The sequence below is a fragment of the Lepidochelys kempii genome, chromosome 10 (genome assembly GCF_965140285.1).
Source record: "Lepidochelys kempii isolate rLepKem1 chromosome 10, rLepKem1.hap1, whole genome shotgun sequence".
NCBI classification, from domain to species: domain Eukaryota; kingdom Metazoa; phylum Chordata; order Testudines; family Cheloniidae; genus Lepidochelys; species Lepidochelys kempii.
Window position 1 is genome coordinate 7,483,087 of NC_136389.1, and position 16,870 is coordinate 7,499,956.

General features: G+C 52.6%; 1 protein-coding gene across 1 annotated transcript in view; it reads right to left on the reverse strand.

The window, feature by feature from the left end:
* MYO15A (myosin XVA) overlaps positions 1 to 15,902 on the reverse strand; it is an 87,971-nt gene extending 72,069 nt beyond the window's left edge. The window contains exons 1-12 of the mRNA XM_078854471.1: positions 15,542 to 15,902; positions 13,500 to 15,433; positions 13,092 to 13,301; positions 10,929 to 11,303; positions 7,608 to 7,690; positions 6,976 to 7,039; positions 6,472 to 6,581; positions 5,839 to 5,913; positions 5,274 to 5,364; positions 4,433 to 4,438; positions 1,980 to 2,083; positions 18 to 81 (exon numbers count right to left, since the gene is read on the reverse strand). Coding sequence (XP_078710597.1) covers positions 18 to 81; positions 1,980 to 2,083; positions 4,433 to 4,438; positions 5,274 to 5,364; positions 5,839 to 5,913; positions 6,472 to 6,581; positions 6,976 to 7,039; positions 7,608 to 7,690; positions 10,929 to 11,303; positions 13,092 to 13,301; positions 13,500 to 15,433; positions 15,542 to 15,902 — 3,477 coding nt within the window. The remainder of the gene's footprint in view (positions 1 to 17; positions 82 to 1,979; positions 2,084 to 4,432; positions 4,439 to 5,273; positions 5,365 to 5,838; positions 5,914 to 6,471; positions 6,582 to 6,975; positions 7,040 to 7,607; positions 7,691 to 10,928; positions 11,304 to 13,091; positions 13,302 to 13,499; positions 15,434 to 15,541) is intronic.
* Positions 15,903 to 16,870: the final 968 nt, after the last annotated feature.

Genomic DNA, 16,870 nt, shown 5'->3' on the forward strand with positions numbered 1-16,870 from the left:
TAAATGCTGGGACTCACCTGAAACACGATCCTTGATTTCTCAAGAAGGTACTGTGAGGTTATGGCACCACAGATCAAGCCTCTGGGAGAGACAAAGGTTAGCGCCTGGGGGCTGCGAATCTTAGCATGGCATCTCGTCAGACATAAGAGAGCGAAGGAAGGACCGAGGATCTATCCACACCCAGCCCTCTGCGCCCGCAGGACACTGGCTGTGTGGGAGGTGCCCAACCGATGCCAACCAATGGCTCCTGCTCAGCACTCCAGAGGAACGTGAATGTCGCCCAAGGTCCCAGCCTGTCTGCTCAGTGGGAAACGGCCTACTCCAATACGGTTCAACTCCATCCCCGAGGGCTGCCAGCCCAGCATCTCATCCCATCTCTTCCCTGAAGTACCACTGGGTCCAAGGACTCGTCATTGCCCCTTGTTTTTCCTTGAATCTGAGCTGAATCTGCCTCAGAGCTCAGCCCTGTGGGTATCCTGCTACCCAGGTGCTCATGATGCAACCCCCAGCACAGCTGAGCGAGGGGAAAGCCACGAGAATGCCACCTGCCTGCTGCCGCCTATGGTAAACAAAGGGCCAACCACGTGCAGCCATCAGAGACAACAGATCGGCTGTTGCAGCCTGGCAGACTGAGTCAGACAGGTGGCAATTAAACCTCCTGCACTAAAAGCCAATGCAGAAGAGACAACTAGAAGAGAACCTCCTCCTTATTGCCAGTGGGGAGAGATGGACTCTAGTCTATTCTGCAAAGGTTTTTACACTGCCCTCATCACCACAGTATCTGAGTGCCTTCCAGCTGTGCATTAAGCAACATGACTGAAGTCCGTGTGGATGGATGGGCAGTCAGAAAACCACGATAGCTGCCCAATTCCCAGGCTAAGCAAGAGGACCAACGAGAAGGGTGGAGGATTTGAGTTGCTGAGTGTGGTGTATTGAGGACCAGGGTTGGAACTGCAAGCTATCACTTTAAGAGTGGGAAGGGGAGTGGAAGGGGGAAAGCAGTGCCTGGTCCTGCTTGCATGCTGGAGGGCTGTGTTGTGAAGTGGCTGGGAGCAGCAGGCAATCTGCAAGCACCCAGCCTAAGAGCAAGGTGGGGTGACTTGTGCTTCTTTGTTTTAGGGAGCAGCCTGCTTTGTCACTCTCTGGTTTTGGTTACAGTGTGTTATCGTTCTGAATTCTAAGAAATAAACTCATGTTGCGTTGCAACCTTCCAGCAAGAGCAGTTAAATTTTTATCTAGTTTCTCTGTGTGTGCCATGAACTGAGGAAGCCCCGGCCTTCTGCTGGGGAGCTGGTGCTCCCATGTCCTATATCCAAGCCCCCATGGAAGCCCTTCACCCCCCCCCCCCGGATTCACATATCTGGATGAGAGACTGAGATGTATCCAGAGACTGGAGGAATGGCAGCCCTGCTACAAGGCCATGTCAGTTGGGACTGGGGGAGCTCAACAGGGGGAATATTTGTAGGGCCTGATATTTGAAGCGGAGGCCTGAGTTGTGCACACAGTTACCGCAACTGCATATGCAGCTCTAGCAATTGGATGTGCGTGCAGCCGGTTACACATCTATTAGGCAGTGCTCACAGTCACACAACTGGCGGTGCAAATTAGGTGTGCAATGGCACACACCTGATTTTTTTAAAAGCAGACCCTTAAAATCAAACAACCCCTCCCCACACGCAAGAGGGACAAGAATACAATCTGTCAGGGGAGACTCCTTTCTCCTTTCCCAAAGAGTTGCCTGCGGCTGGAATGGCCAACCGCCCAGCCCGAGGAGCTGAATGGTTCCCGTGCTTTGCATGGAACCATTAAATCACAGTTGAGGAGCACAAGGATCTAACACCTCCCAGGGGTTGGATTGGCCTCTCAAGTCAGCAGCCCAGAGGCAGGACCATGGGGCGGAATTCCCTCGGGCTGGGGGTCACTTTCAGACACACAGAGTGGGGTGTTAGAGGGACACTCAGACGCTCATCGTTACTTACTCCTCCAGAAAGATTTCCACAAATTTCCCAAACCTGCTGGAGTTGTCGTTCCTCACTGTTTTGGCATTTCCGAACGATTCCAGCAGGGGGGTCGCTTCGAGGATCTGCCCCAGCCAGACAAAAAAACACCAAGAGCCTGTCAGGGTGAGACAGTCCAACCAGGGGCGCCACGATGCCGCAGTGATGGGCATAGAGCAGAAACGAAAGGCTTGCTAGACACGTTGGATTAACCCTCCTGGCTGCCCTGGGCCAAGGATAAAAATGGTGCCTCCACTTGCAGCCTGCTCCTCTTGGGGACAGGAAATAAAAGCCTTCCCCATCCTTTGTATAAGAACATAAGACGGGCCACACTGGGTCAGACCAGTGGTCCAGCTAGCCCAATATCCTGTCTGCCGACAGTGGCCAGTGCCAGGTGCTCCAGAAGGAATGAACAGAACAGGGCAACGGTCGAGTGATCCATCTCCTGTTGGCCAGTCCCAGCTCCCAGAAGTTTAGGGACACCCAGAGCATGGGGTTGTGTCTCTGACCATCTTGGCTAATAGCCATTGATGGAACCATCCTCCATGAGATTATCTAATTCTTTTTTGAACCCATTTATACTTTTGGCCTTCACAGCATCCCCTGGCAATGAGTTTCACAGCTGACAAATGTGCATCGTGTGAAGTACTTCCTTTTGTCTTTTTAAACTGGACGCCTATTATTTCCTTGTGTGACCGTCTGGTTCTTGTTTTATGTGAAGGGGTTAATAACATTTCCTTTTTCCCTTTCTCCACACCAGTCATGATTTTATAGACCTCTCTCATAACCCCCCTTAGTTGTCTCTTTTCCAAGCTGAAAAGTCCCAGTCTTATTAATCTCTCCTCATATGGCAGCCGTTCCATACCCCTAATCATTTTTGTTGCTCTTCCCTGAACCTTTTCCAATTCCAATATATCTTTTTTGAGATGAGGAGATCACATCTGCACGCAGTATTCAAGATGTGGGCGTACCATGGGTTTATATAGAGGCAATATGATATTTTCTGTCTTATTATCTATCCCTTTCCTAATGGTTCCTAACACTCTGTTCACTTTTTTGAACCGCTGCACATTGAGTGGATGTTTTCAGAGAACTATCACAATGACTCCAAGAGCTCTTTCTTGAGTGGTAACAGATAATTTAGACCCCATCATTTTATATGGATAGTTGGGATTGTGTTTTCCAATGTGCATTACTTTGCATTTATCAACATTAAATTTCATCTGCCATTTTGTTGCCCAGTCACCCAGTTTTGTGAGATCCTTTTGTACCTCTTTGCAGTCTGCTTGGGACTTAACTATCTTGAGTAGTTTTGTATCATCTGCAAATTTTGCCACCTCACTGTTTACCCCTTTTTCCAGATCATTTATGAATATGTTGAATAGGACTGGTCCCAGTACAGACCCTTGGGAGACACCACTATTTACCTCTCTCCATTCTGAAAACTGACCATTTATTCCTATCCTTTGTTTCCTATCTTTTAACCAGTTACCAATCTATGAGAAGACCTTCATTCTCATCCCATGACAGCTTACTTTGCTTAAGAGTCTTTGGTGAGAGACCTTGTCAAAGGCTTTCTGAAAACTTAAGTACACTATACCCACTGGACCCCCTCAAAGAATTCTAGTAGATTGGTGAGGCGTGATTTCCCTTTACAAAAACCATGTTGACTTTTCCCCCAACAAATCTTTTTGTTGTTTACAGCACCAGGCACAATGGGGCTCTTAGATGCCATGGGAATAATTTTAAATTAATAATTACATTTTTTAAAAAAGAAAAATGATGCCTTGGGCATTGGCACCTCTGGCCCATTGGTGGACCCAGCACTGCTCGGAAATGTTTTTCACCATCAGTAGTTGTGACTGACACGAGCCATCCCTGGCATTCAGGGCCTGAGAACTGGCAAATACAGCAAAACCTCTGTTCTCCTCCAGAAGTGTTCTTAGGAAAATAGTGCTTCCAAATTAAACATTTGGCTGAACAATGAAGAGAGACCAGGGTTTGGCTTCCTTTAGTTCCTTTTCTGTTTAAGGAGTGGAATACAGTGACCTGCCCACAAATGCAACAGTCATTGTCTGCTCTGCAACAGCTCCCACACGAGGCTGGGGGCAAGGGATGGTTTTAATGCGAGAGGGTTTTCTTAGGTTTTCTAGCCTGTCTGCTGAGTGCCAGGGGAGCTGTAACTCCCCCCTTGCTGATGGCTGAAGGAGGGCAGGAGGGGAGAAGGGGAGTAGGAGAGCGAAGGGAAAGATAGTCACTGCAAAACCACGCACACACACACAGGGCTAAAGGTTGCAGGCAAAAAAACCCCCAGTGACTCCTAGGGGAGTTCTGAGCCGCAGGATTTAGCCTCAGCAGAGATAACACAGCAGGCCACTTTGGCATCAGTCTGTTAGGTAAGTGGAAATTTTGCATCCCACACACACACCCTGTACCTCTATCTATGGTAGTGCAGCAGGGACGCATAGGAACAACAACAGGTTAGGGTCACCAACACAACGGCCGTGAGAAGAGGGATAATAAGCCACACTCTACTGCAAAGAACTGTACGTTTACCCAGGATTCCTCTGGGGAAGGGGACCTACCTCCCTAGAATGGGACCGACATCTGCCCTTCCTGCTGTTGCAGAGGGGCTGTATGAGGCTTCCTAGAAGACAGACCCTTCTCTGGCTTTCACACAGGGTCCGTCTGATGCTCTCTTTGCCAGGCAGAATGAACTTCTGTGCTGCGATTTGGGGAGGAAGGCCCCTACTCCGACAGGAGGAGCACAGCTTGGTGTCCCAAGAGATCCCTGAGTTTAGCCATGGAGAGCAAGGCAGGGAGGGTTTTGGAGGGAGCCGAGAGACCCCAAGTGGGTCCCAAGGAAAAATGAGTGCCTGCGAATGGCTCCAGGGAATAAGGCCCTGAAAGCCATCATGGGAAGAGGCTCCAAACAGCCTTCAGTTTTAACTGACTCATGCTGAATGCCCCAGGTACCTCCTGAGGGAATGCTTGCACCTGCTGGGTTGCAAAATGTGCTGATTCTGTCCATGGGGACACATATGCCAAGCTGCCAGCCAGGCTGAGACATCTGAGAGGACGCACCTGCCGTGCGGCGGAGCAGGCCAGTACATCCTGGTCAAATGCACCTGCCAGGCTGCCACTCACCTCCGGTACCTCCCGCCATTCTACCGGCTCTCAGGGCACATTGGTGGCTCATGGCAGCACACACGGCAGCTGCAGCCCTCCAGGAGCAAGCGGCACCATAACTCGTGGCGCCTGGAAAGGCAACCATACCTGCTGCATCACATTGCGTTTCTGATTGACCGCTGCCAGGTAACGCAGGACCAGCTTGGTGGCTTCCGTTTTGCCTGAACCACTTTCGCCACTAGAAAGAGAAGACGCGAACGTAAGGCGGGTCGCTGGGCGCGCAATCACCCGAAGCCAGCCGAGAGGTTACCGAACCGAGCGGCAGCTACACGTGCTGTGGGTGCTGTGCTCGGCCCTGCTCCCTTTGAAATCAACGGCCAAATTCCGACTGGCTTCAGCAGGGGCTGGACCAGGCTTGGCGGTTTTACCATTATATTGATTGTACTACTGTGGTGCTGGTTAAAGATGCCAGCTAGAGATCGATCCGGGAAGCGCTCAATGTACATCCCTTTGGAATTTGCCAGGACGATGACGATAAAGATGCCAGCTTCGCAGCCCTGCAGAAGGACGTCTCAGATCTACCTGCAGGCCAGGTGTGGCATGGGCAGTGACTGGGCAAGCTGCCATGAGCGGGCTCAACCCGGGGCTAGAGGGGCCACCTCTTGGAACAAAAGGGGAGCTCCCTTTCCGCAGCCAGGCCACAAGCTCTCACCTGATGATAATACACTGGTTGTGTTTGGCATCCATCATTTTGGTATAGGCGATGTTTGCAATAGCAAAAAGGTGTCTGCAAAAGAGCCAGATGCACAGAGCGTTAAGGGTAAAACAGTCCCTGCAGAGGAGGAGTTCCCACCAGCCGAATACCCTGGCTGGTAGCCGGGAGAGGCTTCTTTTGCTCTGAGCTGCGCCAGCTCCCTTGCCTTAGGTCACCCACGGGCACAAAGGAAGTCTGAAGACACCCAGCAGGATCGAACCTCAGGCTTGCTATCCATGGGCAGGGAAGATCTGTTACCTGCGCTGGGATCTCCACTTGAGAGAGAAGACAGCTGCTTTATCATCAGACTGACCGTCTGGGCCTGAGCACCCTCTGCAGCACCTCCCCTAAGCTGCTCAGCCCTGCCCCAAGTGGTGGTGGATTGCAGTGGGGCTACTGGGGTGAGAGAGGATTACTCCCTGGAGTAAGCTCTGCAGGCTCGGGTCCCCGGCCACGACAATCTGAGCTCAAGGAGAGCGCAAGGACCCCGAGCAGCCGGGCTGTGCAGCTAAGACACCAGCCGGAAGGGGACTGTAACATGCCAGGAGGAGACAGACAGCACACTGCGCTCCGTGCGGGGGAGGTACTTACGGGGGATTTTCTCCCAGCGCCCTTCCTTCATACTGCAGCACCTGCTCCGTCCCATAGATGTTGTACATTTTGTAGGGGTTCACGGACACTAAGATGCTGCCTATATAGGTCTGCAACAGCAAGAGACACACAGAGGAAGAGCTGCTTATGTTTTTACGCTGCTCGGCAGAAGATGAGCAGCAGGTATCTAAGCTGAGTGACAGTAATTCCTAATGCCATTGACCAAAGGATCTCAAAGCACTTTACAAAAGTGGGGGAAGGTCCATCTCTGGGAAACAGTGGCACAGATTGGTTTATCACTTGCTCAAAAATCACAAAGCGAGATGCGGTTGAAGCAGACTAGAACCCAGGCGTCCTGACACGCTGTGCCGTGAGTGACCCACCAGACACACACTCTGCACACTCTGCATATCGGTGTCAGGCCGGACCCTCCACTGGTAATGCCGAGGAGACCCTGAGGCCTGCCATGAGCTCTGAGTGCAACTTCAGCTGCCAGGAACTTACGTAGATTAACTCGCGGTCAAACCTCGTCTTGATGTTGTGCAGCACTGCCCCCTCCTGGAGGTCCCTGGAACACACAGCACAGAACAGGGATCAAGGCATAGCACTTTCATAAAGAGGATGAGGCTGATGGCCGACAGATCCACTCCTGTCATCTCCACAAATGAAATCCCAGCCAGCTCAGTGCCACCAACGTGCAAAGCAAAGGCACCCTTCCCAGGCACACGCAGTCAAAGCTCCAAAAAGCGAGGCTGGAGTCAGACTACGGGAATCCATTGCCGAGGCTGGTGAGATCTTAAAGTGGGTCGGAGGAGGGCACCTGCAGGAGCTGTTCACAGCAGTGGGCATGGTCCATGCTAGGGCCTGGGGAGCACATTGTGCTAGTCGCTCTACATAACCAAGGTGAGACATGGCCCCTGCCCCAAACACCTAAGACAGAGGGTAGGAGGGGACACCGAGATGACGGGACTCACCCAAGGTCACACAGCAGGTCGGTGGCAGAACTGGGCCTATACCCCAGATTCCTGATTCCCAGACCCCTAGCCCACAATGGTGCTCTGCTGAGTGACACCAGCCAGCCCATGGTGATTAGCTTTCCTTTTACATCAACCAGAGCATGCCAGTCAGTCACTTACTGCAGCTGGGTCATGTCCTCCATGCCATCTGCCTTCGGCTCTTCTCGGGGGCTCCTGCACGGCAGGTTGCGGATGGAGTGCATCTACACTCAGGAATTAAGACATGCAGATCAGGCAGTTATTGCAGGGTGCAGCTGGGCAGCGTTACTCAGAGAACTACTCCGGCCAGCTCAGGGGCCTCCTGAGACAGAGAGTCGGGGTCGGACCCCAAGCCAAGCTATGGCTCCCAAACTGATTCAACTGGCGTGTCCGTCTGCCAGTGCTGGGGACAAGATCCCCACTGCTCTATAGTGACTGCTGCTGGCTCAACCCTCTCTCATCAGGAAGAGGAAACCCTAGGGAGCAACGAGGATTGTGCAAGTGGAGCCGGTGGTTACAGAAGGGACTTTGCAAAGGGGGTGGTTTGACCCCGATCCTTTGCTGCCAAGTCCCTTCATTGCAGCAGCCACCAGGTGGCATCACCTGGTACAGCCACCGATAAGGCCATGACCGTGTGGGGGTTGGGACACCAGGCCCTGGAGCAGTTCCTATCGCCTCACCCCTTTTGGGGTGTGGGTGTGTGATGGCCGGCATTTTGGCCAGCATGACTGGAATTGAACCAGGCACCTCCAGAGCTAAAAAGCATGAGCAGCTACAGCTTGAGCTAAAGAGCCAGCCCTTGGAGCCAGGGCCTGCCACGGGGCCATATCTCTGCAAACTGGGGCATGCATCACACACTAACCAGGGGGTTCCAGTGTAACTATGGAGGCACTGACTAAAATCAGCTGCCCGATGGACGTGGCTTTCCAATAAAGGAGAACAGAACAGGCCCAGTTCAGGGGTACAGCTGCTATGGAGCGACCCCTTCGGGCAGGAGGCTGTCTAGAGGCGGGGGCTTCAGCAGAGAGATGTCTGGAGATCAGACCATGCCGCTCCCCTCTGCATCACTCCCCTGGCTCCCCCTCACTTACCATGTCCAGCTCACACCTCTCAGCCTTGCTTTCCAAACGCTGCACAGCTCTGCCCTGGTCTGCATCTCTAACCACATTCCCTGCCCCTCCCTTTGGTTCCACTGATGATACCAGCCTTGTCTTTCCCCTCTTCACCCAGGCTTTCATGCTGGGCCCTATGTGGGACCAGCCCACCAACCCCCCTCCCAAAGATTCATTTATTCTACAAGCTTCACCCCCTTGCACGCACACACAGAATATTAGACTGAGGACTTGTCTACATGGGGACATTCAGGAAAGCTAATTCAAATTAATTTTTAAAGCAAATTCATTAAACCACAATTAGTCCCTTTGTGGACACTCTTGTGAATTAAGCTAAACCAAATTAAGGCCACTTTAATTCTGAATGAGAGTCTCCATGCATGGGTTCAATGTGCTTTGACTAATCCACTTTTAATCCGAATTAACACAAGGTGTGAATTTATTTTCCTGAGTGTTCCCATGTAGACAGAGAGAGAAAATGAAAATGACCATTAATTATTTGCATTACAGTAGCACCTATAGGTCTGAGACGAGAGCAGGGCTTGAAACAGTCTCTGACATAAAAGGATCACAATCTAAACAGACAATGTGGATGGGGAATCCATGCAGTGCCCTTCTCACTAGACCACACTGTCCCTCAGTGTGCTAAAGCAGCTCCCCCAGTGTATTGTCCCTCCACATTCCACTACAGAGCACACTCTGAACTGCTGGGCAACATACACAAGTCCCTATATTGTCACACTGGCACCTATTTAGCTTTCAAGAACAATGCAAAGGGTAGCTGAGGGACTGCTACAATCCCTGGGCGACATTCAGAGGTGGGAGATACCCACTGTGTCCCCGGTTCACCTCCCCCCAGCCAGGGCAGGATTGGTCCCTATCACCTCGTTCCCTGTGCTTCATCTAACATGATTTTAAATGCCTCGCGCCGCGTCAGCTGAAGGCACAGAAGAGCCACAGAGCGTCTGTTACTTCACAAAAAACCCAGGTAACTAAGAGTCACCAGCTTGGAAGAGCAGACAATAAACCCTGGAGCTTTTCAATCATCACTGTAGCTCCTAACCTGGAGAGCATCCAGCCCCTCGCGGGCTCAGGCCAGGGTAGGCAGCAAGCAGGTAAGCAAATCGTCATCCAGGGTAAGCCAGTCATGTACTGGGGTAGGTCTCAGTTGAGCTCTGTCGGCCAGCGCGTGCCAAGAGAGGCCTGTCTAATTAAAACGCTCCTTCTGTTCCAATGCAGCTACCTGCCACAGATCAAGTCTCTGCATTTACATATACCTCTTTTGTTCCATTGCTATGACAAAGGTCAAACAGCTCCAAAAGTAACAGCTGTCACCCTGGCTGCGGTGCCAGTCCGGGGGGGGGGAGAAGGGGGGCTCATAGCTTTACAATGACAGGGCCCAGGGATAGCTCGGTGCCTTTATTAAACCTCAGTCTGGCCTGGGCTGGTTTCCCCTTTCCAGCATACGTGCCAGTTCCCTAAGCTGGCACAACCTGGTTCCTGCATCCCACTGTTTGGGAACCTCTTTCAAACAGGCCAGGTTTTTTAACCAGCCAAAGCCAACTTCGGGGCACCAGCTGTGGTCTCCCCTGAGGTGTGGGGGGGTGTTGGCTGTCAGTGGGTAAGTCAGTCCAAGCAGGGGATGTTTGCATGGGAGCACACAGGCTGGCCGCCTTAGCTTCTCTCCTGCTCAGAACTGCCATGTGGGTAGAGCCAAGCTCCCACTGATATGATCTGAATGTAACAGCGTGAGTCTCATCTTGCTGACACCACTGGGCATCCTTACCCCAGAGCAAGTGAGAGGAGCATCAGAGCCAGGACCGGCTGGCATGGAGGAGAAAACATTTTTTTATTTTCACATCTGAGGCCAGTCCTTGTGCAAGAGAAGGGAGCCAGCTCTAGTGGTTAAAGCAGGCGGCTGGCAGTCAGGACTCCTGGGTTCTGCCGGCTGGCTGGCTGGAAGCACCTGATGCTCATTCTGTGCTGTGAGGAGGGTGGGGAAGGGGCACAACCACGGGCTACACTATTAACTCTACTAATAGACGAGGTCTGGTTTTAACCCTTCAAACCCGGGTGTTTTCCATAACACTAGGCCAATTTGTTTCTCCAACACCCCCCATCTCACTGCAGATTTGGCCCAGAGTTTTAAGAGAGCTGTACCTGCTTACCCCAGGGGCCAAATGTTGCTCCCTCTTCAGGGTAAGGGCCTGATGCAACGCCCCCTGACATCATTCGGATCCGGACCTTTGGATCCGGTCCTCCATTCAGATTAACCCCTGTGGGTTTACCACAATGTAAACTGGCCCCAGGTCTGGAGTCTGCTCTAAATGGCCCAAATCCCTGGAATTACCTGGTGGTGCCAGGGCAGTTTCTTGCCCATGTTCCCATGCTCCCAGTGGCTCCCATCGCCCTGGTTCTGCACTGAGGATCTGTGGGTCAGGTACTCAGCAGTGCTGTCTCCTCGCCGGCCCGAGCACCTGTTCAGGCTCGCAGTGGGAGGATTATGAAGCAGTTTCTCAGAAGACCACCCGCTGGGTGACGCACGGACGTTCACTATCTGCTGCTTAGACCAGTGCTGCTTGTGCATGTTGGACATGCTTCTGAAGGAGCCCAGCCTCTGGACCTGCGGCATGACGACGGCGTACCTCCCTGCACTGTCCTCTCCTGACATGTCCTCGTTCTCAAAGAGCTCAGCGGGGAGTTTTGCTGGTCTGCTACACGCTTCCTGCAAGGATGGGGACCCGGCAAAGGAGGGGCCAGCTCCCGTCACAGAATGGGGGCCTTTGAAGGCCACAGTTCTTTGTGCTTGAGGGCCCGGATTTGCTTTGCCTTTCAGCACAGCGTGGGGGCTGCAGGTGGCAGGATAAGACAAGTTCCCACCCGGAACCTTATGCCCCCAGTTTGGGGTAGGTGACCGTGACCTATTTACTTCTCCCATTGGCATCATAGCATGTTTTAGGGATGGAGCGGGGGAGGCCAGCTTCTGAGAAGGGCTCCTACCAAGGGGGTGTCTAGGATCTGTCGGTGATGGTGGGCATTGTCCCTGGGCTACATGTCTGCCCTCTCTCACTGAGAATTTGAGAGCCGTGGGTCCTGATATCTGACCTGCCACCGGCTGTCCAAACCGTTTCAGGAATGCATTCCCACCTCCTGCTTTGTCTGCAAGCATGCTGCTGGTTTCTGCAGGAGAAGGCCTCCTGGCGGAAGGGGTCTGGGTCATCCCAGCCAGAGGCTGACCGATGCGTTTGATAAACGCCTTAGGGATCCCAGGAGCAGGGCTGGGAGGTGGAGGCAGCTTTGAAATGCTCCTCATGCTTCCGCCTCCCGCCATCTTGGGTGACGGAGTTCGCTGACCTGGCATTTCGTTCCCAGAAGCCCCGTCCAAATGCAGCCGTGCAGGCAGCTGCCCTCCCGGCCCATTAGCATCCACAGGGAATGAGGACCTGCCAGGTAGAATGTTAGGAGAGTCTTTGATGGTAACACGATGGCTTCCTTGGTGTGTCAGCATCTGAGGGGAGGGTGTTCTCGCCAATCCCTGGGGAGGCGGCCCACCTCTGATGGATGGCACTGGGGATGGTGGGATGGGAGACTGAGCTCCCGCTGGACGGCCCAACTGCTTCAGAAATGAGTTCCTCATTAAAGGCTTCACTGCTTTAGTTGGGGGCTCGGGCTGCCTGTTCCAAGCCTGGGGTAGCCACCTGTGCATTTCCACGGGCGAGCAACTCAGTCTTCTTGATAGCTGAGGGGAAGATGGCCGTCTGCTCCCAGCACCCCTGGCTGAAAAGCGTGGGGACCTTGCCTCAGGAGGAGACCCAAACTGCCTCAGGGATGGGTGAGGTGAAGGGGGTGCTTTCAGCTCCCCAGGGGCAGGATTATGGAGCCCTGGAGGGACTAAGCTCCCAGGCAGCGTAGCTGGGGTGGTGCCTTGGGGGTTTGAGCCAAACATCTGAAGCCTCGATGAGCTGGATTTGAGCGTGGGCTGTGGGGACAACAGGCTGGAAGGTGGCTCACCCCTTGTGCTATTGACATGCTTTAACACAGGCTGTGGAGACCAACTCCTCTGACTCACGGCTGGGTTATGAGCTGTTGGCCTAGGAGATGACATGGGCTGAAAGGTGGAATCTATAGGTGCTGTGCTCCCAGCTGTGGAGGAGATTTGTCTCCATGACAGAGGGGGAGAGGAGACATTTTCTCTTGCCACTGGAGACTGTGGTCTCCTCAAAGAGGGAGGGGGAGCAGCAGGTGGGCTCTTCATCCTCAGAGAGGATCGTGGTGAGGGAGGGGGACTTCTGGATCTCATCGGTGGCTGGTAAGAGGGCAGCTGTGGAGACTTCCCAGTCATGTGGCTACCGAACCGCTGCAGAAAGGGTATGTTCGTCTCTGGCTTTTGAAAATCCAGCTGTGGCTGGTTAAAGTTGGGCCTTTTCACACTGGGTTTTGGAGAAGGGGGTCTCTGCCACACAGAAGAATGAGATGGTGGCCTGAGGGGCTCCAGGCTGCTTCTGCTTCCTACTCTCCTTAAAGGATGTGGAGAGGAGGAGATGCTCCTCCGGGAAGGCTGAGGGGAAGGAGGCCTTTGGGAGTTGTTGTTGTTCCTGGCTGTGTAATCAAATTTCCTCATAGGCAAGAGAGGTGCCCAGTCTAAGGTCTCCAACCCTGCTAATTTGTGGCCAAACTTTTTATAGGAAGGCTCAATAAATGGATGCCGGTCATGTGCTTTCTCCTGGGGGATGTCAAAACATCTTACAGAGGGCTGTGGAGAAGGGTGATGAAAGCTCTGTCTCTCTGGACTTCTACGCTGCCTGCTAAGTTTCGGGGAAGAGGTGGAACTTGGCATGTCGCCGTGTCTAATTGATGGCTGAGGGGAAGGTGACCTCAGAGGCCCGCTCTCACCAAATGACAAAGATGTTGCCCTCCTTACTGGAGAGGGTGTGGGGGGCCTGCCCTTCACCTCGCTTCCACGGTGTTTTAAAATGGGTTTTGGTTGCATGAGGGATTTCTGTAAGAATTGTCCTAGGGGGCTCCCACATCCTCGCGGAGAGAAGCTTTGCAAATGCGCCCCCTGGACATTGCCTTGCTGGTCACCAGGGTCAAAGCTGTTTCCCATCGACTTTGGAGAGTGAGGTTTTGGAAGCCAGCTCCCATGAGCCTGGCCAACACGGCAGTATGTCACTGAAGGTTGGGGATCCCCATTGCTGAACTGGGCGAAGGGAGACGCCAGCGGCTCGTATTCATCGTAGTCATCCTCATCTTGATCCACGCCAGCAAGGGAAATATGCGGAGAAGGAGGGAGGGGAACATCAAGTTTGTCTCTGCCAAACAGCTTCACCTGAGGCCTGGGGAAGAGCCTGAACTTCCTGTTTAACGACAGTTTAGAAGGCAACATTTCCTCGATCCCCTGCTGCTCAAAGAAGGAAGAATTAGGGAGCATAAAGGGGTAATCTCCATTCTCATCTGCCAACTCCTCTGGCTCATCCATCTCCGTTATATCATCCAAGGGATACGCATAAGGGTTATAGGAAAACTGAGCGGGAGGGCCCCATTCGTATTCACTGTAACTGATTTCATGCTGAGGGGAATAATCATACAGATAGCCCATTTCATCTACCCACAGGTTGTAGGGCCCTCCAGAAGGACCATATTTGTCTTCAGAAGAGCCGTATGGCCCTGTTTGCTTTTCATAGTAATCCACATCGCTCCTATATTGGTCATAGGATTCATATGGTGAATAGCCAGAAGGTAACTCATAATCCTGGTCTTTATAGTCATAGTAGTCAGACTGGTTTTGCAGCGGATCATCGTAGTAGTCCATGGGCTCTTCATAAAGCCCGTATTCTTCTTCCATATCATATCCAGGGTAGTCCTCGTAATCAGATACCCTTCTGTTATGAAAGTCATGTCCGTCTGCATAGTCAGTCGGTGCCTGGAGGTAGCTTTCCTCCTCAGGGTAGCCATACTGAGCTGGGGCCTGCGGGTCGTAAAAGCTGCTGTCATCCTGGTAACAGTTGTAATAGTCCAGTGGGACTGCAGGGCCCTCATACCCGCTTGGCCCAGGCTGTGAGAACCTCCCAGAGGGCTGCCTCACAAGGCCACCATGTTCAAAATTTGGCTGGTAGCCATATTCCTCTTCCCCTTGGCCATAGAGCCTCCTGGCTCCAGAGAACCTTTTCATGTTGGCTCGGTGCCTCAGAATCTCGTCCTCTGATGGGAAGGGGAGTTTCTTAGCTCCAATCCTAGACAGCCAGGCCTCATTCATGGACCTCTCATTGTAGGTAAGCCTGGCCCGTTTGGACAGGAACTTTCTTGTCAGCCAGCTGGTGGCAGCAGAAGCTTTGCTCAGGATCTGAGCCCGGGGTTTGAATTTCTCTTTCGTTCTCCTCCAGCGGAAGAGGCTGCTGAAGAACCCACCCTCCTCCTTAGGTTTCTCGCCTCCCAGTCCCAGCCGTATCAGCAGGAAAGAGGGCTTTTTTGGGTTGCCACTGACCTCTTTCTTCTTCTTCCCTATACTCTTGAAGCGCATCATGAGGTTGGAGGTGGATTTCAGCACTGCCTTGTTCTTCTTCTTTATCTTCTTCTTTGAGCTGTATTTATTCAGCCCCCAGAAAAACCGGGAGGTGTTCTTGAACTGGCCCTTCTTGGAGCGCTTCAGGCCTAGCCTCTTGAAGCCCATGAAGAGCTTGGATGCACTCTTCAGGCTCTTCTTCGTTTTGGACTTGGGCGGTGCCACTTCCTTCCTAGCTAGACCAGCCATAGCCTTGGTAGCCCCTTTCAGCTGAGCCTTGGCGTGCTCCTTCTTTGCCCCCTTCTTCTTCTTGGCATCATCGCCCGCCAGCCCCATCACCAGGTGGGAGGCACCTTTGAGGTGCAGGTCCTTCTTCTTTTTCTTTGCAGAATAATCTTCCTCCTCCTCCTCTTCCTCCTCCTCTTCTGAAAGCACCTTTTTCCCTTTCCCCTGCTTCTTACCAGCCATGGCTTTGGAGGCCTCCTTTTTGTCCTTCCCTTTCTTTTTCTTAGGGTCTTCCTCACTGTCCTCATCTTCATCCTCCTCCTCCTCCTCCCCCATCTCACTCTCCTCATCACTGTCTTCCTCGGCATTGCTCTTCGTTAGCTCAGAGTCCGAGGCCTCCTCTGACTCCCTGAGGACTTCCTTCTTCCCCTTCTTGGCATCCTTCCCCTTCTTCTCATCCTTCCCTTTCCCCTTTGCCACTTCCTTCCCCTTCCGCCCTTTGTCATTGCTCTTCCCCCCTTTGCCCTTGTCCTTGCCCTTCTTGGCACTGCCATCCTTCTCGGCGGTCCTTTTGGTCTCACCTTTTTTGCCACCCATGCTCGTGTTTCAGGCTCATACTCTAGCCTCCAGGCGTGGCACTGCCATGCGTCACTCACGACCCTACGTAGAGGTGTGGGTTATAACAGTGTTCCCCGGCCAGTCAATCCCCCAAAACCAGGCAGAAGCAAGTCTTCAAAGCCAAACCTTCATGCTGCCCATGCACATTCGTGAGCCAGTTGCAATGTCTTCCCCGCAGCAGAAGGAAAGCTTTTCTGCATTGCTCCGAAAGAGCGGCATGCAGTGCCAGGAGCTAGTGCTCGTATACAGGTCTTGGTTTTATTTTCCTTTGCAGGGTTTCAGTGAGACAGAGCAGTTCTCCATCCTTCCCTGCCTAGGCTTAATTGCTCCTTCTTAGTCCCCCCTACTGCACTTTAGAATGTGAATGCAGAGTCCCACCTGTGATGAGAACATCCCCTGATACCTGCAGCTGCATCCTCTGGGAGGTCCTGCTTCATCCTTCCGCTGGGAAGTCCCTGGTCCTGGCTCTTAACACTCCATAACGACTCCTCAGTCAAAATGTCTTATCCCATCTTGCGATGCGCCTTTCTGCCAGGCGCGGGGAGTTAAGAACTCAAGTTATTGCGAGTGTTCTGCTAGACTGTAACTGTATCTCCTTGGCTCCTGGCCGTATGAATAATGCAAGTGGGCTGCCCTGCTTCCACTCAGAGACTCTTCCAAAGGAGACAGAAGAAGCAAAGGAAGAGAACTCAGAAATGGCCTCTGGCCAGCGCTCCAAACGCACTGGCCACACCAATTGGAAGATAAATCTGGGTGAAGGCAAAGAGTGGAAAGCATCCTTCTTAGAGGGTGAAATTCACATTCACCACTAGCAGCCTATGCCTCACGTCACCCAAAGAGCTTCAATCAGATAAAGTGGTGCGTAGTCTCTCTGCCTAAGGGTGAATTTTCTCCCAAACAGCATAGGTCTTCTATTGGTTTTCTTCCTCCAGTATTGATCCCCACCA